This window comes from Galendromus occidentalis, unplaced genomic scaffold (assembly GCF_000255335.2).
Source record: "Galendromus occidentalis unplaced genomic scaffold, Mocc_1.1 scf7180000076600, whole genome shotgun sequence".
Taxonomy (NCBI): Eukaryota; Metazoa; Arthropoda; class Arachnida; order Mesostigmata; family Phytoseiidae; genus Galendromus; species Galendromus occidentalis.
Window position 1 is genome coordinate 650,228 of NW_003804589.1, and position 18,382 is coordinate 668,609.

Consider the following 18,382-nt stretch of genomic DNA (forward strand, 5'->3'; position numbering starts at 1 on the left):
CAATCGACATGCCATCTCTTCCATTCCATAGCGCCGAACTTCCGAAAAATCCACATATGCGGCAGAGATACCTCAATCTGATATCCCATGCAACAGCAGAGGACATATCTTCCCGGATAGTAGTCTCGCTCTAATGAGTATCTGACAGGCCAGGCATATTCTCTTCTAGGGCGATGGGGTTGAGCTCTATTTCATAATAATTAATAATAATACATATCCACGGCTTTCTTCTTAGTCAAGAAACCGAACGGAGACGACTCCGCGACGGAAAAATGAGGTCGACGCTGCCGCCGACGTCGGCGTCCCTGATGCAAATCCGAAAAGCAAAATCGCTGAGACTGCTGCCTCGACGAGCATTCGGGCAAGCGAGGTGAAATGGATCGAAGGTCCAGGCTTTCGACAGGGCGAGGAAGTTTCTCTCGCAAAAAATTTCGGTATTTTGACCGTGAGACCGAGAAACACATAATCGATTTCCTCACAGCCTGATCCCGCTAAGCCAGGAAAGATTCTTATAATTTTGCCCGGATCTTCCGCGTCCGGGCTCGCGCTTCTTACCAAGCGACTCATTCAAAGGGATGCTCCCGACTCGACCGGGTCTCGTCGAGATTCCGCTTCGCTCAGGAACGCTCCTCTGACTGAACCCGAGTATTGGCATATCATTCGCCATTTCCTTCCCGCGGTAGCTCCAGCTCCAGGCTCCGTTGATCTAGTAGAGAAGCGTCTCTCAATCGCTCGAATGAAGAAGCCTCTGATGCTAGATTCAAATGCTCGCGCCCTATGGCTGCCGTCCGGGGGAGTGCGTCGTCTGCTCGGTTCGCTGCCGCAGCGATTGTTGTTCAAAGTGTGTATGTATGGACACCACTATCCTATCTCTCCTTACTGTCTGTGTGTGGAAGAGAGATTCATTCGACCAAAAACACATCCGATGAAATTTCCAAAGCAGGGATTCGTGCGGAGGAAAATTCTCGCTTTTTGAGAGCCTATGTCATCGACGTCATGAAGGAAGCTCTGACGGTGTGACAATGGAGGTTCTCTGTTTTGGCTTCGACTACTTCGAAATCAGCAGCAACACATCCCGTAAGATCTAAAATTGATTCACTTCCCTCGCGATAGGTTTTTTGATCTACTCTCGAGCCTCGTATTGCCACTTTCCCAGGTTCCGGAATACGTGAATATTATTTCGCCGAATTCCGGAGAAAATCTGCGGGAGCTTCTTCTAGGTTTTCGCGTCTTGGACATGTGACAGCTGATTGTATAGTAGAGGTGCCGTGTTATTTCTTGACACTGTTTGCTCCCGGCAACCGCGCCTGCAGGGCTGGCTTCGTACGTCGGAGTTCGACTCTCTGGAGCTGCTGGGAAGCGATTTTGCAGTGCGCTAACACGCTCTGGAGTATCTTGGCCTCCTGTTGCTGGGGTGGAATAATTGAAAACGCGCTAGCGACATTCGATGCTCTCCCGGAAGTGAAGGCCTCTCCTGGCGTCTGACTTCCTCGAATTTCCGTATCTCTGTGCGGAATGGTCCGAACTCGCCCGATATTTCGCAGCGGGGAGTCGTGAGAGGAGTCCGTAGAAGATCAAGAATTTTCATCCTTATGCAGCTCGATGCAGAGAATTCGATTACATCATTTCTCCATGGATGCTTGCATCAATTGACGGTCTACTCGAGTGATTCCCTCTCGACTGCAGCATCCAAAGTTTCCCTTCAGTGTTTGCTCGCTCCCTTGACTTACGAGCTCCGCCGTCACCGAATCGATACGGGGTGGCCTAGACCTAAAGAGCCGTGACCGTTATACCTGGATGCTATGACGGCGTGATGAGAGTCAGATTTCGTCCTGTTCGTGGCTTCTTTCGCCTTTCGTCACCGAAAGCGCACGTAGCTCCGCATTAGAGACTGATAATAATTGATAATAAGACGGAGTTTGTGATCTACTCAATAGGAGTTCCTCTTATTCCCTAGAATATTCATGGAACATGCGGAACGGACGCAGATAAAAAAAAACAGAGAGCGATTTTTTGAAATGTTTTCCTCTCTCCGTCACCAGGTAAATATTAATCATGGAGAAGTTCGTGGTCGACATCGATGCGGTTCTCGACGAGTTCGAGGAGAGCGAGAGCAAGTTGCAGCCTCAAATCGCAGTCTTACCTCCTGTCAAGCAGCTAAGGACAGCTCCTCCAATGTCGCCCTTTGCTTCAACTCCAGCTCTCTCTGCATCCTCTGTTCTCAAACCAACGCCCCGTGAATCTGTCCAGCCGGAAACTGACATTCCTTCGAGAATAAACGGAAATGCGGTTCCGGCTGAGATTCAAGAGTCCGAAGCGTCGGAGACCCAAAATTACGACTCGAATGAGACCGAGGAATCTGAACTGATGGAGAACCTCCGATTGGAACCGGGGGAGACTTTTGAAGCGAAAGCAGCGGGAACTGTCGAGTCGCATCCGGTGGAGGTTCTCGAGTCGAAACCGGTGCCGACTCCAGGGTCGAAACCGATGCAGAGTTCCGAGTCGGAACTGGTGGAGATTCTCGAGTCGATACCGGTGGAGAGTGCCGGATCAGAAGCGGTGGCGACTCCCGATTCTCGGCCATCGGAATTCCAGAGGTCGGGAATAGGGGAAATTTCGGAGCGGGAATCGTCACAGAATTCCGAAACCGAGAAGGCTGAATCATTGGAGTCACGACCAGCGAGCATCACTGGGCTGCTTTCGGCGAAAAGTTCACTATCGGAAACGGCCCCGAAGTCAGATTCAACTACGGCGGAGGTTTTCGATGCAAAATCGATTGGGGGCTTCGAGCAGAAACCGGCGCCGGAGTCCGTTCCTGGACCGGGGGAGGACTCTGAAGCGGAACCGGTTGAACGGTATCTCTCTGGAACTCCGCAATCGACGAAGACATTGCAACCAAAAACGGGCCTGAGGTGAGCCGTCACAGATTTTGAGATGCCCATTCTTCTCTAGTCCGCTATAGAAGTATTCGCTCCGAGCCTATATGTTTTTCGTTGCAGCTCGCCCGCAGTGAAGCCCAAAACCCCTTTGAAAATACAACCACATCCATCAGGCAACGCGAGCCAAGGGGTCTCGTCGGAGCAATTTGAAGAGTTCCTGCGGAAGAAAAGCATAGAGAACGCTCATCTTCTAAGTGCTCATAACTCTCCGGTATTGCAACGATACCGAAGTTCGTCCTTCGGATTGAAGACGAAGCCCGCGGAGTCCGAGTCACCAAGACCGGCGCAGAGCGTCGCAGTTTTCCCAAGTGGCGAATCAGACACCAGAAATCCAGGGAAGGAAAATGACACAGGCGGTCAACAGCGACCGCGGAGCTCCGACCCAGAGCCCGCCATGAAACACCTCGTCAGAGGATCACAAGCAGCTCAGACCCCCGAACCTCCAGAGGGATCAGTTGACAGCGAGCCTCAATCGTCAAGTGAGATGATGGGAACCCATTCTCTCCCTGTGGGGGACAGCGGTCTCAAGAGAGTGGCCGCGTGTGGAATCGACGATGAGCCACGGAGCGCGGATGAGTTACCGAGCGACCATTGCACTCCGGAAGGAAAAGCCCGAGAGGATGTGATTAACCATGCCCCTCTCAAATCGGACGCTACCAATTTCTATCGCATTGTAAGCTTCGACATGAGCGCCGTGGAGGTGACAGAGGACGATCTCCATCTGCTGGAAGACGAAGTCCAGAACGATCGCGCTCCGAGCCGGCGCTCTCAAGACTCCGGGGCATCCGTTGAGCCGGTCGATCCTCACCAGGTCATCGAGAGCGAAGCCGCGGAAAACGTCGTCAATAATAACAGCTCAGACGCTCTCGAAACGTCCGATGTAAATCTTGACAATCCATTCGACATTCCGACCGGCGTCCAAACTCAGACGAACGCAGCCAGGCCGGAAAATCCTTGTCCTCAATCTCAGACCGAGGATGCGGCGGCGTCCGAGTCCTCTGATACCGTGGCGGCCGATCCCGACGTGGCATTGGACGAAGCTCCGCAGAAGACCCCGCAGTCAGATTCTCCGGCGCCGGAACAAGATGCCGCTGTGAATTCCGATGACGCTGATCAGGGAGCAGTGGGTGGCGGTGAGTGGCGAATAATTTTTCGTCCCGCGTTCGTGCATAGATACGCTCAACCCGCGGATTTCGATGGCGGATAGATCTGCACTTTCGCTTAATAGGTGATTCGCATAACCCCGACTCCTTGAATGCAGGACCGGAAGCTGTCGTTGCTCCGAGCGAAGAAGTCCTCGGTAAGGTCCGGCCGATGTGGATTCACGACGAAGATGCTCCGATTTGCATGAACTGCGGTCAAGACTTCACGATGTTTAGACGGAGACATCACTGCCGCGCGTGCGGGAAGGTATCGAATGATTTACCTACTTTCAAGCTACAACCGTACAAATTAATATTCGAGGTTTCCCATTGTGAGGGACATTGGGGGTTCCAGAATACCGACGATTCTTTGTGGAAAGCGAGAGTATAGATTGACGTCTTCCTTCAAGGTGTTATGCGGTAATTGCTGCAAGGACAGAGCGAGACTACAATTCATGGACGGCGAGTTAGCCCGAGTGTGTTCGTATTGCATAGAAATTCTCAACAGAGGTAAGCGGCTGAGTGGGCTCGACTTGCGAATTTCGGTACATCTGCCTGGGATCGCGTCTTGCACCAGAGCGACTCTCGCAACAGCCTTCATTTCTTAGCATGGTGGTCTACGAAATCGCCTCCGTCCTTGACGCATGCTCCTCTCTCGAGGTTCTGATTGGAGCGATTATCTTCGGGATTTTATTTTCATCCAACTCGTGATTCATCCATTCTCATTCCGTTGATCACTGTCATCCTTCCTTGCAACGCGTTCCTCTCGAGTAGTTCCCTTCGCTCAAACTGGGAGGTCAGAGGCCATCGTTCTGCTTGCCGAGTATGCGTTTGACTTTGATTGCCTGCGGAGATGGTCGAGTAGTCGAGAGAGAGATGAGGGGAGGAAGTGAAGAGTTTCAATGGCCTGTGAAGAGGGTATCGATGAACTCTAGAGACCGGCGCATGATTTGGCATGAGCTATGCGCTGACATCGACGTCCTAATAGTCAGTCAGCGCCTCCCGCTCGATGTTGTCGGCACAGTGTCTCATTCGACAGCCAAAGTCAGATGAGTCTCCTGCGTACTCTGGGTGATTGCGGCTTTACGATTCGTAGGAAGCCCTCCATGAATTTCCGACGACTGCTTGAAGATTTGAGATCTAAGATTCATTGCCCAGCCCGAGTTCAGTAAACGAAATTCCGTTCTTGTCATGACGCGTCCGTTGAAGCACGTGTAGAGTTCTGCTTTAGTTTCTTCGTCTCGTACTCTCGATTCCTCGATTTTATCCCTGTTCGAACAACGAAACTTTCGTGCTACGAACTAATTTAGGAAGTCACGAGTCAAAACTAACCGGTACGGCTCTTTTCACTTTTGTGACCGACTCAGTGGAACGATGGTCTCGGCCCGATCCATCAAATCCCATGGAATACTGTTCAACCGTAAGCCCTTTAGCACAAATGTCGTCCACAGCTCAGCTACCCCCGCCAACTGTCATGGTTCCTGTCGGAGTTCTGAAAAAAGGTGTGTATCATGAATCCGTCGCCCTGCCCTTCGTTTTCCGTTTCCGATTTCAATTCAAGCATGGCAGCCAGTTCTTACCATTGCACCGAACCTCTGCTCCGCACAAACTTCCATCTCGGAACCCTGTCCTGCTAGATCCTCGGTTTGGTTCTTCTACGATTCACGGGCTGGCCCGTTCGTCTAGAGATCGTGCAGATCTGCCATGAATCGACGTCCGACCAGAAGTAGTGGTAGTAGGAGTAGTGGTCTTCAGTTTCGAAACTTCTCACTCTCGTGTGAGCTCTTGGAATTTCCCATTCCCCGATCCGAGAGACACATTGAACTGGGATCCTTGTTCGATGTAAGTTTTACATAGACGTATCTGTGACGTTTGTCAAAGGTGGAGAAAAATCAAACACGGCTGGAAACGGCTTGGGAGGATCATCAGGATGCAGTAAGTCGGTCACGTTCTCAGACGGCATTCGACCGGGAGGCGATCTCACAGATCTTGACATTCCGTCGACACCTCCTGCGCAGAGAACCCCTCAGCGAACATTAAAGCAGCTGACCACTGGTAGGTCTAAAGGTAGGTAGAAGAACAGACGCACAGACAGCTTCGGCTTGAACGAGGCAAGATACGTGCTCGGCGGGGGAGGAGACGGCTAGGTTCGACGGGTCAGACGCACATTAACAGAGTGCTTTAGAACCCTTAGCGGGACTCTGGTATTAACCAGTATACTTCTTGTGTGGGAAGCCTTGTAGATCGCTATCCTCATGTGTTGTTCGTTAATTGTTCTGCTTCTTGCTTCGGGTGTCTTGGTGAATGTCCAAAGGGAGGGATTCATTGATTTCATCGGTCAGTTCGATTCTGGTCCATACCTAACGGATTTTGAGAGCGCAAGGACTCGGTTCGTCGGAGAACTCGACGCTCGATCAGTGGTCAAGTCGGGGGATTCGGATGAGGCTCCTCGAGCCGGCAATAAGTTCAGACAGCGGTCTGAAGTCTGAAGTGGACACCGAGTGGACACTCAGCGAGCACGACAGGTTCACTAAAACACTAACACTCTAGATCGTTTCCGCTCTCGCTAATTGGATGACTTCGTACATGACATCATCAGTCTCGGAGAGGGTCCCTGGTTTTGTGCTCCACTAATCCGGAGCGTTCCAATGCAGCTAACTTTGGGAACCGATACCTATATTGCCGGAAGTTCCTATTATATTTCGCCGTGAGCGAATGGCATCGGATTATCATACTTATTTAATGGGGGTCCTTTGATTTCTAGCTGTCGTTGCCCGGAAGTATCGTAAATACGTGTCGGTCACGGATTCGTTAGGCTGTCTACCGAATGTTCTCCTTTCGAATAAGTTCAAGCCTTATGACCAGCCGTTGACCGCCGGAACGCTGTTCAACTTACTGCAAGGTCAGCGGAGTGATTCGGGCTTCGAACGTGTTTCTGTACGAGATATCCACATGGGGAAGACTTTAGAAAACAATCTTCGATTCTTCGTTGACAGATCCAACTCTACCTCCCGTGTCGTTCGAGTTGACGCGACATAAGGTCCAGCTACGAGTGAAGATTGTAACACTGGACTGTTGCCTCGGGTCCCGTGTCTGGTCTTTCTGCTCGGAGGGTCTGGCCGCTTTCGGCCAAGAAGAAGTGGCTTTCATATTGGAGTACCACGCCGATGACGAGCTCGCAGTTCCTCGCGACGTTTTGAAACTCTACAAAATCCTCTACGAAAACGCTTGCAGAGGTTAGTGACGAAGGAGACTATCTTCGCAAACCCATGGGACATCGGTAACGATCCCCTGCACATCGCCATCGCTTGAACCCAGAGTCTCCTTCTCTTTCAGGAGCACCTGTGATACAGATGGATCACCTGCTTTTCCCGGGTGGACTTCTCGGTTCGAATGAGCACGCCGGGATTCTATTCTTGCGGACATCTCTCCAGTGTACTCAGAATATCCTGAAACCATTGCATGAGAATAATTATTTGGTTGCGATGCTGATCATGCGGAGTGAAGTTCCGTGGGCGAAACTCTTCCCTCTCCGTCTCCTGTTGAGACTGGGGGCTGAATCACGCTGTGAGTTTCATTCCCTTCGAATTAGTACGCCGGACTCGATTATGTCATACAGGCATCGATTCAAGTGTCGCCCCCAGGACCTCGATGATCACATAGTTCCTTGCTCTCCAGACTATCCGTGCCCTCTGGTCAGTCAGCGATTCCGGAAAGCAGTGTATTTCGACGGGGATCAACATTCCATCATGAGCATTCTTGCCGTAAGCATCAACTGATCGTGGATGCGATTTCAAGATGTTTTGTCCGCCGTATTCATCACTTATCGAATTCTTGCTTCCAGGACTTTCGTAACTATCAGTATACCATTCAAAATATCCCTGGCCTCGTCATTCATGTGGTCGGCAAAACCTACACAATCAAGGCCCCGAGAAATCGCTACGATCTGGTAAGTTCCCCTTCTGGGCTCTTCGCTGATTCAGGAAGAAGGACATTCGTGCCAGCCGGGAGGATCTTGTTCGGCCCATTCTACTTGACTTATGAGCGATCTTTTTGTCTAATGGAGCCGTCCCAACAGATGATGAAAGCGAGTACAACGAATGAAAATATTTTGGCGATTGGTTCGAACTTCTCCTCCGCGGCCGATTCTCATCTGGTCTGTATACAAGGCGAGGACGGGTCCTTCCAATCGCAAACCATCAACATCGCATCTCTACCTGTAAGTTCCCGATGTACGACTGCTTGGCCAGACGGCTCAGAGCGAGAAGCGGCTCACCGAGCTGAGTTTCTTCCATGATAACACTCGGTATCTGAATTCCCAGGTCAAGGTCACCGGCGCCAGCTTCCTCGTATTCAGTGGCGCATTGAAATCCAATTCCGGTTACACAGCGAAGAGCTCGATCGTCGAAGACGGCATCCTCGTCCAGATAGGTCCCCAAGACATGGCCAAACTCAAGCAGGCGATCCACGCCATGGAAAACTATCGCATCGTTTGCAAAGAGACCAAGGTGAGATTTCTAATCCAATGACGAGACAGTAAAGGATGGGGCGGCATGTCCTCGACGGTATCGAGATTAATCAGTTTCACGATCGTTCGCTGACGCAGCCCGCTGCTGGAACAGCGGAACCAGCCGAGGAAGAATATGTGGAACTCCAATGGGTGGAGAACGAAGTCACTCGGAACGAATCGGTCATCAGCGTCGTCGACGGAAGCTGCATGGCAGGAATCCCATCATGCAAAATATTCTCGGGGACTGATTACTCAAACGATAAATTCGTTGTGCGATGGACAGAGCTGTTCTTCCTAGCGAGCAAAGACACCGAGTAAGTAGGAAAAACAAGGACAGAACTTTCTGTTTCCTGTGGAGATCTTCGAGGTTCGAGGACTCCCTGCTCACGCGTTGTGAAACCTCGTATTGCAGATTAGATCTTCCGGATCCAAACAGACTTATTGAAGCTACGGCACGGTCGATGTGTGTGGCGCTTCTGCCGCACGCGGCAAAGCTCTACGAACGAGATCTGAAGAAAGTGGCCCTCAGGTAAAAAATTAATGGCTCCCGAGAATTCTCGATTCGGTGAAAATTTCCTCCGCCGACGTTGAGTCCTTACACATTTCGAACGATCGTCCAATATCCTCCCCGTTTCAGGATCAGCTTAGATCCGGAACAATTCGGCTATGAGCTAGGAGCGGGTGGCGAGCCGCTGAATGGGGAGTTTCTGGCTGAAGTCGACAGCGCCTTGGTGCCTATCATAACGTCATTGGACGGCTCCCATCAGCCGATGACCATCGAGTTGGTCTTCTACGTTCTGCTTAAATGAATCCTGTATATTATGCAAAGAAAGGAGGATATGTATCAGTCTTCTCGAAAGGAATGAGGGACGGGGCTCGAGAGATCGGGGCTCGCCTTGAATAAGTATAACGTTTGCCGTGGACTTGTTCGCGCCCAGTCAGATGATGATCACGTTTGTGGATCTTACTAGGCGCAGCCGGTCTACTCCCCGACTTATTATGTAAATACTTAATTGACAAGTGTCATAGATTTGATATCTGAAATGAGAATATGTTTCCACTGATCGCCTCGAACACGGCCTGCGAAGCCATTAAACTCTCGGAGTTTATCGTTTGTTATCAATGCGTTAAGTGCTTCTAGTCAGCACGGACCTGGAGAGACGATCCTTGAGTTTTCCCTCCCGTCCCTTCTACCGTGAGCTTCTTGGCTGGAGTCACCTATGAGTTCCCGCCCGGACAATCAGAGTGGTCATCAAGATGATAGCAAGTGCGTGACGCGATGAGTCGCCTGTGATGTTCACAGCTCATCGGCGCGAACTCTCGCGTTTTGCTCCGGAGTGAGACCAAAAGTCACGAAAATCTTTTTCGTCCTCGACCGATTCGAAGTCCGATGCCCCCCGGTCAATCGAGATGACCGCTCTGTTGTCGATCGATGGGAGCTCTTGATCGACCTGTCCCGTGGCCCCTGTTTCGTTCAGAGTCGGTGTTTTAGAAAACTCGATCGGACATCATGTCCGTGAAACCAATGCAGATGATTACCACGACCTCGATGTTGACAACAAAAGTGAAATGATACACGAATAAAGTCATACTTTAAATTCCTGATTGCTCCTCTAGAGTTCATCCCGCTCCCATTGAACTTCCGTTGATATCGATTTCAGCATATCAGACACGATCTTTGAGCTTGGCGTCACGCGCACGGAAACCCTCCGGTGGCAGAAGCTCACTTGCTCGGAAGACTTTCGCTCAAGATCATGTATGCCGACGACTAAGCACCTGTTCGAACAAAGGGCACGAATACCAAGGTCGTGACGTCCAGAAAGTCGTGGCAGCTTAATAGTCGAGGTGGACAGGAGTCAGAAGCAAAGTTTTCATTTTCTCGTTCCATTTCGCTTAACGAGCACGTCTACTCGGACTATACGGGCATCCTGTCCCTGGGAGATCTTTCATCGGAGCTTTCACGAGCTCCCCAGAAGAAATTGATGAGTCAAATCGTTTGAGACCTACGGCCTTTCGAAACAACAACAGTTCCAAGAGTCCGACACTTTATTAAAAAATAATTATTGATTGATGAATTATTTGGTAGCAGTGTCGCTAAGAGCGCTGTTTGAAATAACGGTCGAACGATACCAATCGCCTCCCCCCGTGGACTGGGATGGAGGCTCCTGAGAAGAACAAGGTGCTTGTCTGCCTGAACATTCTGTGGGTTTTTCGCGGATCAACCTATTGTTGCTTGCACTCGGTATTTTGCTGGGCCTTGCGCAAGTCTCTCTTGGATGGCTTGTAATCGGGGTCGGCGTCAGAACCTACAAAAAGCGCTCAGGGTTAGGATGCTGGGACGGGTGCCGAGGATAGAAAAGAGAAGATCGCATGCAATGAACAGGTCAGACTGCCGAGCCGCTTTGCCGCAATCCGCATATACGAGGCCTCCCCTCAGACCTCGGAACATTCGTTCCCTCAAGTTTCCAACATCGTGCGCCAGATCCCGAGAGTTAGAGCGTGGAACCCGGAACCTTCCACCAAGATCCTAGCACCAGTGAGTCAATGCCACCGAATTTGGCGTGACCGAATCGAACAGGGCCATACGAACAACGAGGCGGGAAGCCTTGCGAATCCCCGGAGACATCAAATCCCTTCCAGGCTCATGGAAGCTGCTTCCAACTGGATAGCTCTCCAACGGGGTTGACGACTTCTTCCTTGCAGTGCGCGGGTGGGAATGACAACTCTCTCTGACAAATATAATCTCAGAGCTTTATTAGAATCTTGTATATGGATTAAGGCGTAAATATTGCTCTCCCTTCTCCCGCGATCACCTCCCGAGGGTTCCTTCTTGCAAAAGAGGCAGACAGAGAGGATCATTGCACATGAACAATCGTCGTGAGGAATATCGTAAGGGTTTCATATGTTGATTGTGTGTCTGTGTGTTTTCTCGTGTGGGTTTTGGTTGACGTGAGTTTTTTTTTCGTTACTACTATCGAAGACGATGCCAAAGCCTTCGATTGCTCGCTTCCCATTCCCGCCCGAACCCAGCACTGCGAAGTTGACGCCGCCTAATTTGCGTTTAGGTGCACATGAAGTTGGAAAATCTAATTGAATCCGACAGCTCAAGAGGTCGCATATTCAAACGCGTCGGACCGCTAAGCTGAGGAGTGGAAACGTAAAAATAATTTTAATTCGTAGTCTCTCGACTGAAGAGGAAACACCGAGTCAACCTGTTAGGCGGTTGACACGATGGATCTGCAAGGTTTCTGTTTTCGTCTCAATTTAATACACACCAGCAGCCTCGTCTGCGTCATCGAGTCCTTCGTCCAATTCTTCGTCGTAGTCCTCGTCGTAGGTCGTCATTTCGCCTGCGGAGGGAAGGTTCAATCAGGCACGAATTCCACGATTCGGCTTTGGCCCGACACTCAAGGGTCAATAAGTAATTTGCTTCCTCCGGGCAGCTGATGAACAAGCTAGATGAAAATTGCTTCCGTGAGTCAATAACTTGAGGGATCATCTCACCGGTGAAATAGAGAACCGCTCGGGGAACGAGGCGTTCGCGGAAGAAAGAGCCGAGGTTCGTGTCGGTGTGGAAGGCTTCAGCGAGATCTTCCTCCATATCCTCGCTGTATTCGACCCACTCGGTGTTGTTGAAGAAGTTGAAGAACGAGTCTGTCTGTACGGACTTGACGACGGTTCTGGTAACTCCAGTTTTCTTGTTCTTCTGTTTCTTGGTCACCTTCTTTTGGGTAACATCTTTGTCGTCGGACTTCCAGTCGATTTTCATGCCCTTCATGGCGATGATTTCAGGACCGTCGAAATTGAATGGATCTTCATCGGTCGGCGAAAGCTTCAACTTGAACTCTTTCGTCAGAACCGAATTGCTGTAAGAGGAAGCGATACCCTCATGCCCGTGCCAGGAGTCGACCCAACCTCCAGTAAATTTTGGCGCCCATCAGGTCTTGGGCGACCTCCCAGTCGCGCCGAGACAGAAAAGCACGAACAACGAGCACACTGACCTGAAGAAGTCATTGGGGCTGAAGTGGAAGTGGAGCTTGAAGTTGTCGACGCCGTCCTCGATCACGACATCGGTGAGATGCTCGAGAAGGGGCTCATCTTCCTCGGTGATGAAATCATTCGTTCCGTCGATCGCGTTCTTCATACAGGTCAACCAGAACGAGGGGATTCCGCTGACGGTCTGCAATTGTCACCGCACACTTGATCGAATGGCTCGAGTCGTGACCCCGTTCTCCATGGGTTCCAGAAACCTCAGAACGGTAGCATAACGCGCGAAGGCTTCGCGTGGGTGATGTCGTGCCGGCGCTCATTCACCGCCGGGATGCCGCTCAAATTCCTGCTTCACCCAGACCGCGTGTATGTATCATTAGATCGGAACGGACATTCAAACGTCGATCGTCGATCGTTGATTATTATGCGATTGCGAACATCAAGTGTAAGAGAAATGTCTCCCGGTGGAGTGACTCGGGAGGAAGATCGCTCGAGATCATAAACGCCGACGGAAGCCGATACAAAGCAGGAATACACCAGGGATTTCGCGAAGGCGTCCTCGAACCAGTCGTGACGTCATGCGCGACGCACCGCGTGCTAGAAGAGTCTCTCGACTTTATACGGGCTAAAAATACCAACATTCTAAGTTTTCTTTAGAGCAGAAACCGACGTGGTCGGTCAAACAGGTTCACGCGGGGAAAGTACACACAGCGCGATCCCTGCCGGCAGCAACGAAAACGCCGCCGGCTCTGCTGGCTGATTGATGCGAAGCGATCGTGCCGATGGCATCCTAGTCAATGATGAAGAGCTGGCAGGCTTACCTCGGAGCTGGGACTCGGTTTGGCAAGGTCGGCGGCGATGTCTACGTTCGTCTCTTTGTACTCGCACTCTTCTTCCGTAGGCTCATGCTTCCCCATGGTGATTTCGTTCCTCTTGCTGAACAGCTCATTATACTTGGCGAAGTACCGGTTCTCCAGCGCAGCTGCCTCTTTGTAGAATTCGCCATTCAATTTGAGATAATCCACCTGGAGCTTCTTGAGAGCCTTGATGCGCTGCTTGACTTCGTTCGGAAGGGCCGCGATGTAGTGGCTGGGCATGCCTACCAAGGAGTTCAGTTTGTTGGACATCATTGAGACTACACCGGGGTCGGTGAGCACACGCGTCTTCAGAGCAGCCACATCCATTCCTAAAACACCAAACCAGCCCTGCTACCTCCACTGAGTCCACAATCGCACATGCAAAAGCTACTTATCCGGAGACGGGGTGGGGGAGTCAAAAAAAACTATTCGAAAGCTCGGCGCTCTAGTAAGAAAGTCATGACAACCGCCCCGGCGACATCCCCATGAAGCAGAGCTAGTGGAATGGAAGGTATTGGAGATCAGCGAACAATTGAAGCGAATCGCTACAGCGCTCCAATGTTTCTGCTCGGGAGAATTAGGCGCGTGTCGCTCAGGCTGCAGTTCCTACATTTAGTGGCGAGTGCGACTGTTTTGACAAATCGGCATATGTTGCCGAATTTCAATGGGATTAGTCGAGAGAACGAAGCTAGCTCCTGAGCCTTATTCCATTCATACTTTGTGCCATCAAGCCTCGGCGATGCTTGATTTCTATTCACACGTGCACTAGGCACCGCCCATGAATCAACGGGACGGTCGGAGCCGCGTCCACCGCATTGAGATCGCGGATTCAACTCGCGGTCAATGACAACGGAAGGACGTGTAATAAATAGGCCGATTCCCGCTCCATGCGGTGACTTACCTTCAATGTCTCCTCCGTTTGAGGTTTTATCATCTCCTCCGGCCATTGTGAAATACCCTAATTGTCTCGGAAACTGATTAACGAGGTAATTTCTCGGAAGAACTTAAACAGTTCTGCCAGCACCGGACGGTAACAGGAAAACGACTGACTGGTCACCAGAGGAACGTCTTCAACTTGACGGACTTCGTGAATGTTGTCGGCCCAAGGTACACGAGGTTCGTATGTGGCCTCTCTGTCCAAGCAAGAGTTGCAACGCGCACTTGCTACTGAGCCGCTCGAAGCTGGCGTGTGGTACCGTGTGGTTCTTACGCCTAGTCTGGAGAGAGTCCGATCTTATTCAGCCACCACAGTAATTCCCTCGGAATTGGTGTTCTTTCCCCATGGAGAGGAACTAATCTCAGAAAGAACGCCTCGGGTAAAACTCAGAATCCGGAAAGTATTTCCCATCTTCTGATTTCGAGAGGATAGTGTGTTTCGCGGGGATGATACGAGTGGTTCGTGGTACTAATTTTTGGCGCCAAAGCGCGCCTGATACGAAACAACTTCAGCGCCCATCTGCTAGCCCGCGTGGAATGCTCATCGTCAGGCGAATCCATGCTTTCTGTTTTTCGCTCAGGATGTCATGGAGGCCCCTGATACGGCTGAGCCTGGGAGTCTTGTAGGAAGCGGGGCGCAGACCTGATTCGGAAAAATATTCGAAATTATTCCTGGTTGCCGAGGTACTCTCCGAGAGCCGCATGCAAAGACAATCAATGTCGGCGGGTAATTCTGGTACCCCAACTCTAACAATGAGTAATCTGGAACGCTTCCGCGTCTGCGCATTGCTCCGCAGAAAAACAAGTCATCCCCTCCGGCGTCAGGTGTAAGGGACCATTTCTAAACCTTCTCAAGATGAGCCCGTCGGGGACCTTCCGGAAAATATTTCACTTCGAATTCGCGAATTTTCCCGCGAGACTTCGCAATGGCGTCTGACTAGAAGGAATCTTGTCGGGACCCAAGGGTTTGGTAATGTCTCACCATTATCTCACTCCCGAGTTCACTTCCCGACGAGTCAAGAGCGATTCTGCAGAATTGCCCGGGCAGAGGGCATATCCACCATCGCCATGCTTGTCGCGTGAATGGTTGAAGCCGCCGGCTTTGTCTTTCTTCCCTTGGAATCGCCTAGATTATCAGTCTCAGAGGGTTGTATGCTCAGAACGGCAGGTAGCGGAATGTCGGGTAGCAACGCGTTCGGAGGCTAGGACTCAGGGCCTTCATTTGCGCTGGCCAAAAAAAAAGAATAATAACGTGTGAGCGAGATAAGCGACGGAGTCTGTAACTTGAGAAGCTTATCGATGATTTCGCACTTGATCTCTGAGGTTTCCTCTTCGCGATATGAGGCTCCGCGCGAAGTTCCAGAGTGGCTGCTCAGCTACTATGGGTGTGTGCAAGATACTCCAGAACGCTCTCTCCATCGAATTGAAGAAGGAAGGGGAATGCACTTTTCCGATGAGAAAACGATGAGGGTAATCTAGGTGACTTCCGAAGAAGGGCACGAATTCAGCGAGAAACTTCGCCGGGTGCCAATGCCCAAAGGACCGGGCCGAGGGATTCCGGAATGCTCTTTCAGTTCAAGTCCGCTCCTCCTACTTCTCTCTCCTGGTCGGAACGAATCCAACTCTGATCAGAGACATTGATAGGAATACCGGGGTTCAGGCCCACTCAGTTTCCGTCGCAAATCACGTCGCGAGATCCAATCATCGAAAGCGCATAGCCGAAAACCGGGGCGAGCCGTCTGATAGAGAGCGAGTAGGATTCTCTTTTCCCTGGGATCTTTATTAACGAAAACGAGGGAATGAATCATATCCCTGACGACTCGAGGAGAAAAGATCGAGATTCTGCACATCAGGTGGAAGCTTCTGTCGGTCGGGAAAACAGCTCGAGAGCCCGACTCCCAGAGCGCTCTACCAGTTCTGTACACTTGAAGCGAACGTGTGCCCCGTTCGAGATTTGTTTAGAGGTCTAGAGCGAATAACGAACAGTAACGGAGGATCCGGTCTTCTGCCGCCAGTCGTCGCTCGTAGAATATTCTAATTTGAACGATTGGGTGACAAAAGCAATCGCTTGTTTCATGGCGTGTCCAATCTTCAATATCTCTTCGCTTCGGGAGAATTCCGTGCCGATCCACAATGATATTCTATCTTGAGCCTTGCGCTTCGAATACGAGACTCCATTGACGTATTGGGACAGTATATCGAATTGATCCCCGATTAGGAACAACAACAACTCAAGCCATACTTTGTCCATGTCTGATGATCTGTGGTTCTTTTCCCGGGGGCAAAAAGACCACATCCCGCCCTGCGAATAGAGAGGCATCAGAGCTGTAGGACTGCGCTACCCGCTTATGCGAAAGGTTCCTCTCCTCAGCAATTCTATGGACTAGCACCACCCGGGACGAATGTCGCGGCATTGAAGTTGAACAGGATTAACTTCTAGGGACATTCGCTTGCCGAGGGCGGGAGGATATGGTGGCTGATAATCATAATTACAGATTGGTTGGCGGAATCCTCCCACTCGGGTCGAACGTGTCGTTTGAAGAAGCTGAAGTCCTTGCCCGGCGTCAATTGGGATGGGCAGATCAGATCATTGTAGAGGCACCAGAAGTCCTCGACTGTAGCCACTTTACAGACCTGCCTCAAGTTCTCGTTCCATTGTTTGCCCTTATTGCCCTGTGTGGAGGATAAGTCACCGAGTTCGGATTCAAGCAAGACCGGACCGCGGCTCCCAGGACCGCGATATAACGCACCCCTCGCCAGATATCGGAATTGCGTGGGGAATCGCTGTCAAGGACCGCGAGTTCGTGACAGCTCGGTTGCCTCCCGAAGCTTAGCTAAACCATGATGAGGGAAAATGGGGCACGGGTCCTCCATGATAACCTCTCATTCGAGCCACTCACCATGTAATACCAGAACGTCCAAGTGTCCTGCAGCGGATGCTTCATTTGTTTAAGATCCGCAAGACTCACTCGACGCGTATCCTGTTTCGCCGCCCCGGTGGCAACTTGGAGCGACAGCTTCCTCTTGGCGGATTTTCTCCCACCCTGCTTCAGTTCCTCGATTCTTTGGTGGCATATTGGCGAGGGTTTCAATTTCGGTTCACTCCTTTCGTCGTCCAAATCAGGAACTTTCTCATCTACCTCGCGTTCCACAACCGTGTCCACTGTTTCGTCTTCAGGGGGACATCTTCGGAAAGCGGAAGAGGTTTTCAACAACACATCACTCGATCTGCTCCGCAATCGATCCACATCAAGCTCCCGGGCGCACGTCTAGACTTCGACGCTTAGCTATCGATCTGGCAATGAAAACTTGATAGAAGACTCACATATCCGGTACCGTGACGGAAGGCGGTCTTCCTTCGTCGAGGCTTTGCGTTTCCATTTCCGAAACGGACAAATCGGTGTTCTCCGATTCTTCATCTTGGGGGACCTCTTGATCAGGACTCCGATCCACGTGTTTTGAAACCGCATGTTTCTTCGACTTGGATTTCGATTTCTTGACGGGTTTCTTCTTCGTTCCCATTCCGTATCGTTCGGTGCAGACAACTCGATTCAAAAGTTCGCCTGTTTGATGAGCACGGCTCGAGGAGACTAAGTTCGTTAGTTTCGGCTTCCGAACCGTCGTCGAACAAATGATGGAGAGTCTGCTCGAAATATGAAACCAATCAAAACATCCCCTCATCGACAGCAGAACTTCGCGCCGAGAATGCGGCGAGTCGTGATATCAAATTCGTAATGTGCACGTGCCGACTCCGTCGTGCGGCCGTTGTCCTGGAGCCGTGCGTACAGTCTCGAGTCGCCTAAATCCTTTCCTCGAGGACAGGGTCAGGATCTACGGGACCGTGTTTCGGTGCGGAGTGCGGATTTGTCTACCAATGATCTGCGCCTAACTTGCCCTAGAGGTCGGAGTCAGGGTTCTAGCCCAAGGAAAATGGAAACGTAGTGGCACCGCTTTCCAAACGTGTCCAACTTCGAATCCAAACTTCGAGTCGAGGTCATGATGGGAAAA

At 51.0% G+C, this 18,382-nt stretch overlaps 2 protein-coding genes across 2 annotated transcripts; one reads left to right on the forward strand and one right to left on the reverse strand.

The window, feature by feature from the left end:
* Window positions 1-3,624: 3,624 nt before the first annotated feature.
* Sara (Smad anchor for receptor activation) lies at window positions 3,625-10,128 on the forward strand. Its single transcript, XM_029110510.1, has 15 exons — window positions 3,625-4,072; window positions 4,201-4,349; window positions 4,492-4,591; window positions 5,449-5,583; window positions 5,963-6,148; window positions 6,846-6,983; window positions 7,078-7,317; window positions 7,418-7,648; window positions 7,760-7,845; window positions 7,926-8,030; window positions 8,160-8,300; window positions 8,404-8,589; window positions 8,655-8,905; window positions 9,004-9,120; window positions 9,229-10,128. The coding sequence occupies exons 1-15, from the start codon at window positions 3,625-3,627 to the stop codon at window positions 9,398-9,400; spliced, it is 2,685 nt and encodes an 894-aa protein (XP_028966343.1). The 3' UTR covers window positions 9,401-10,128.
* Window positions 10,129-10,608: 480 nt separating this feature from the next.
* Window positions 10,609-18,024, reverse strand: LOC100898492 (uncharacterized). Its single transcript, XM_018638149.1, has 11 exons — window positions 17,700-18,024; window positions 17,275-17,560; window positions 16,868-17,047; window positions 16,359-16,676; window positions 14,523-14,655; window positions 14,340-14,441; window positions 13,403-13,767; window positions 12,593-12,771; window positions 12,096-12,457; window positions 11,867-11,941; window positions 10,609-10,897 (listed from the first exon to the last, which is right to left on the reverse strand). The coding sequence occupies exons 1-11, from the start codon at window positions 17,894-17,896 to the stop codon at window positions 10,815-10,817; spliced, it is 2,280 nt and encodes a 759-aa protein (XP_018493665.1). The 5' UTR covers window positions 17,897-18,024; the 3' UTR covers window positions 10,609-10,814.
* Between the last annotated feature and the right edge of the window lie 358 nt (window positions 18,025-18,382).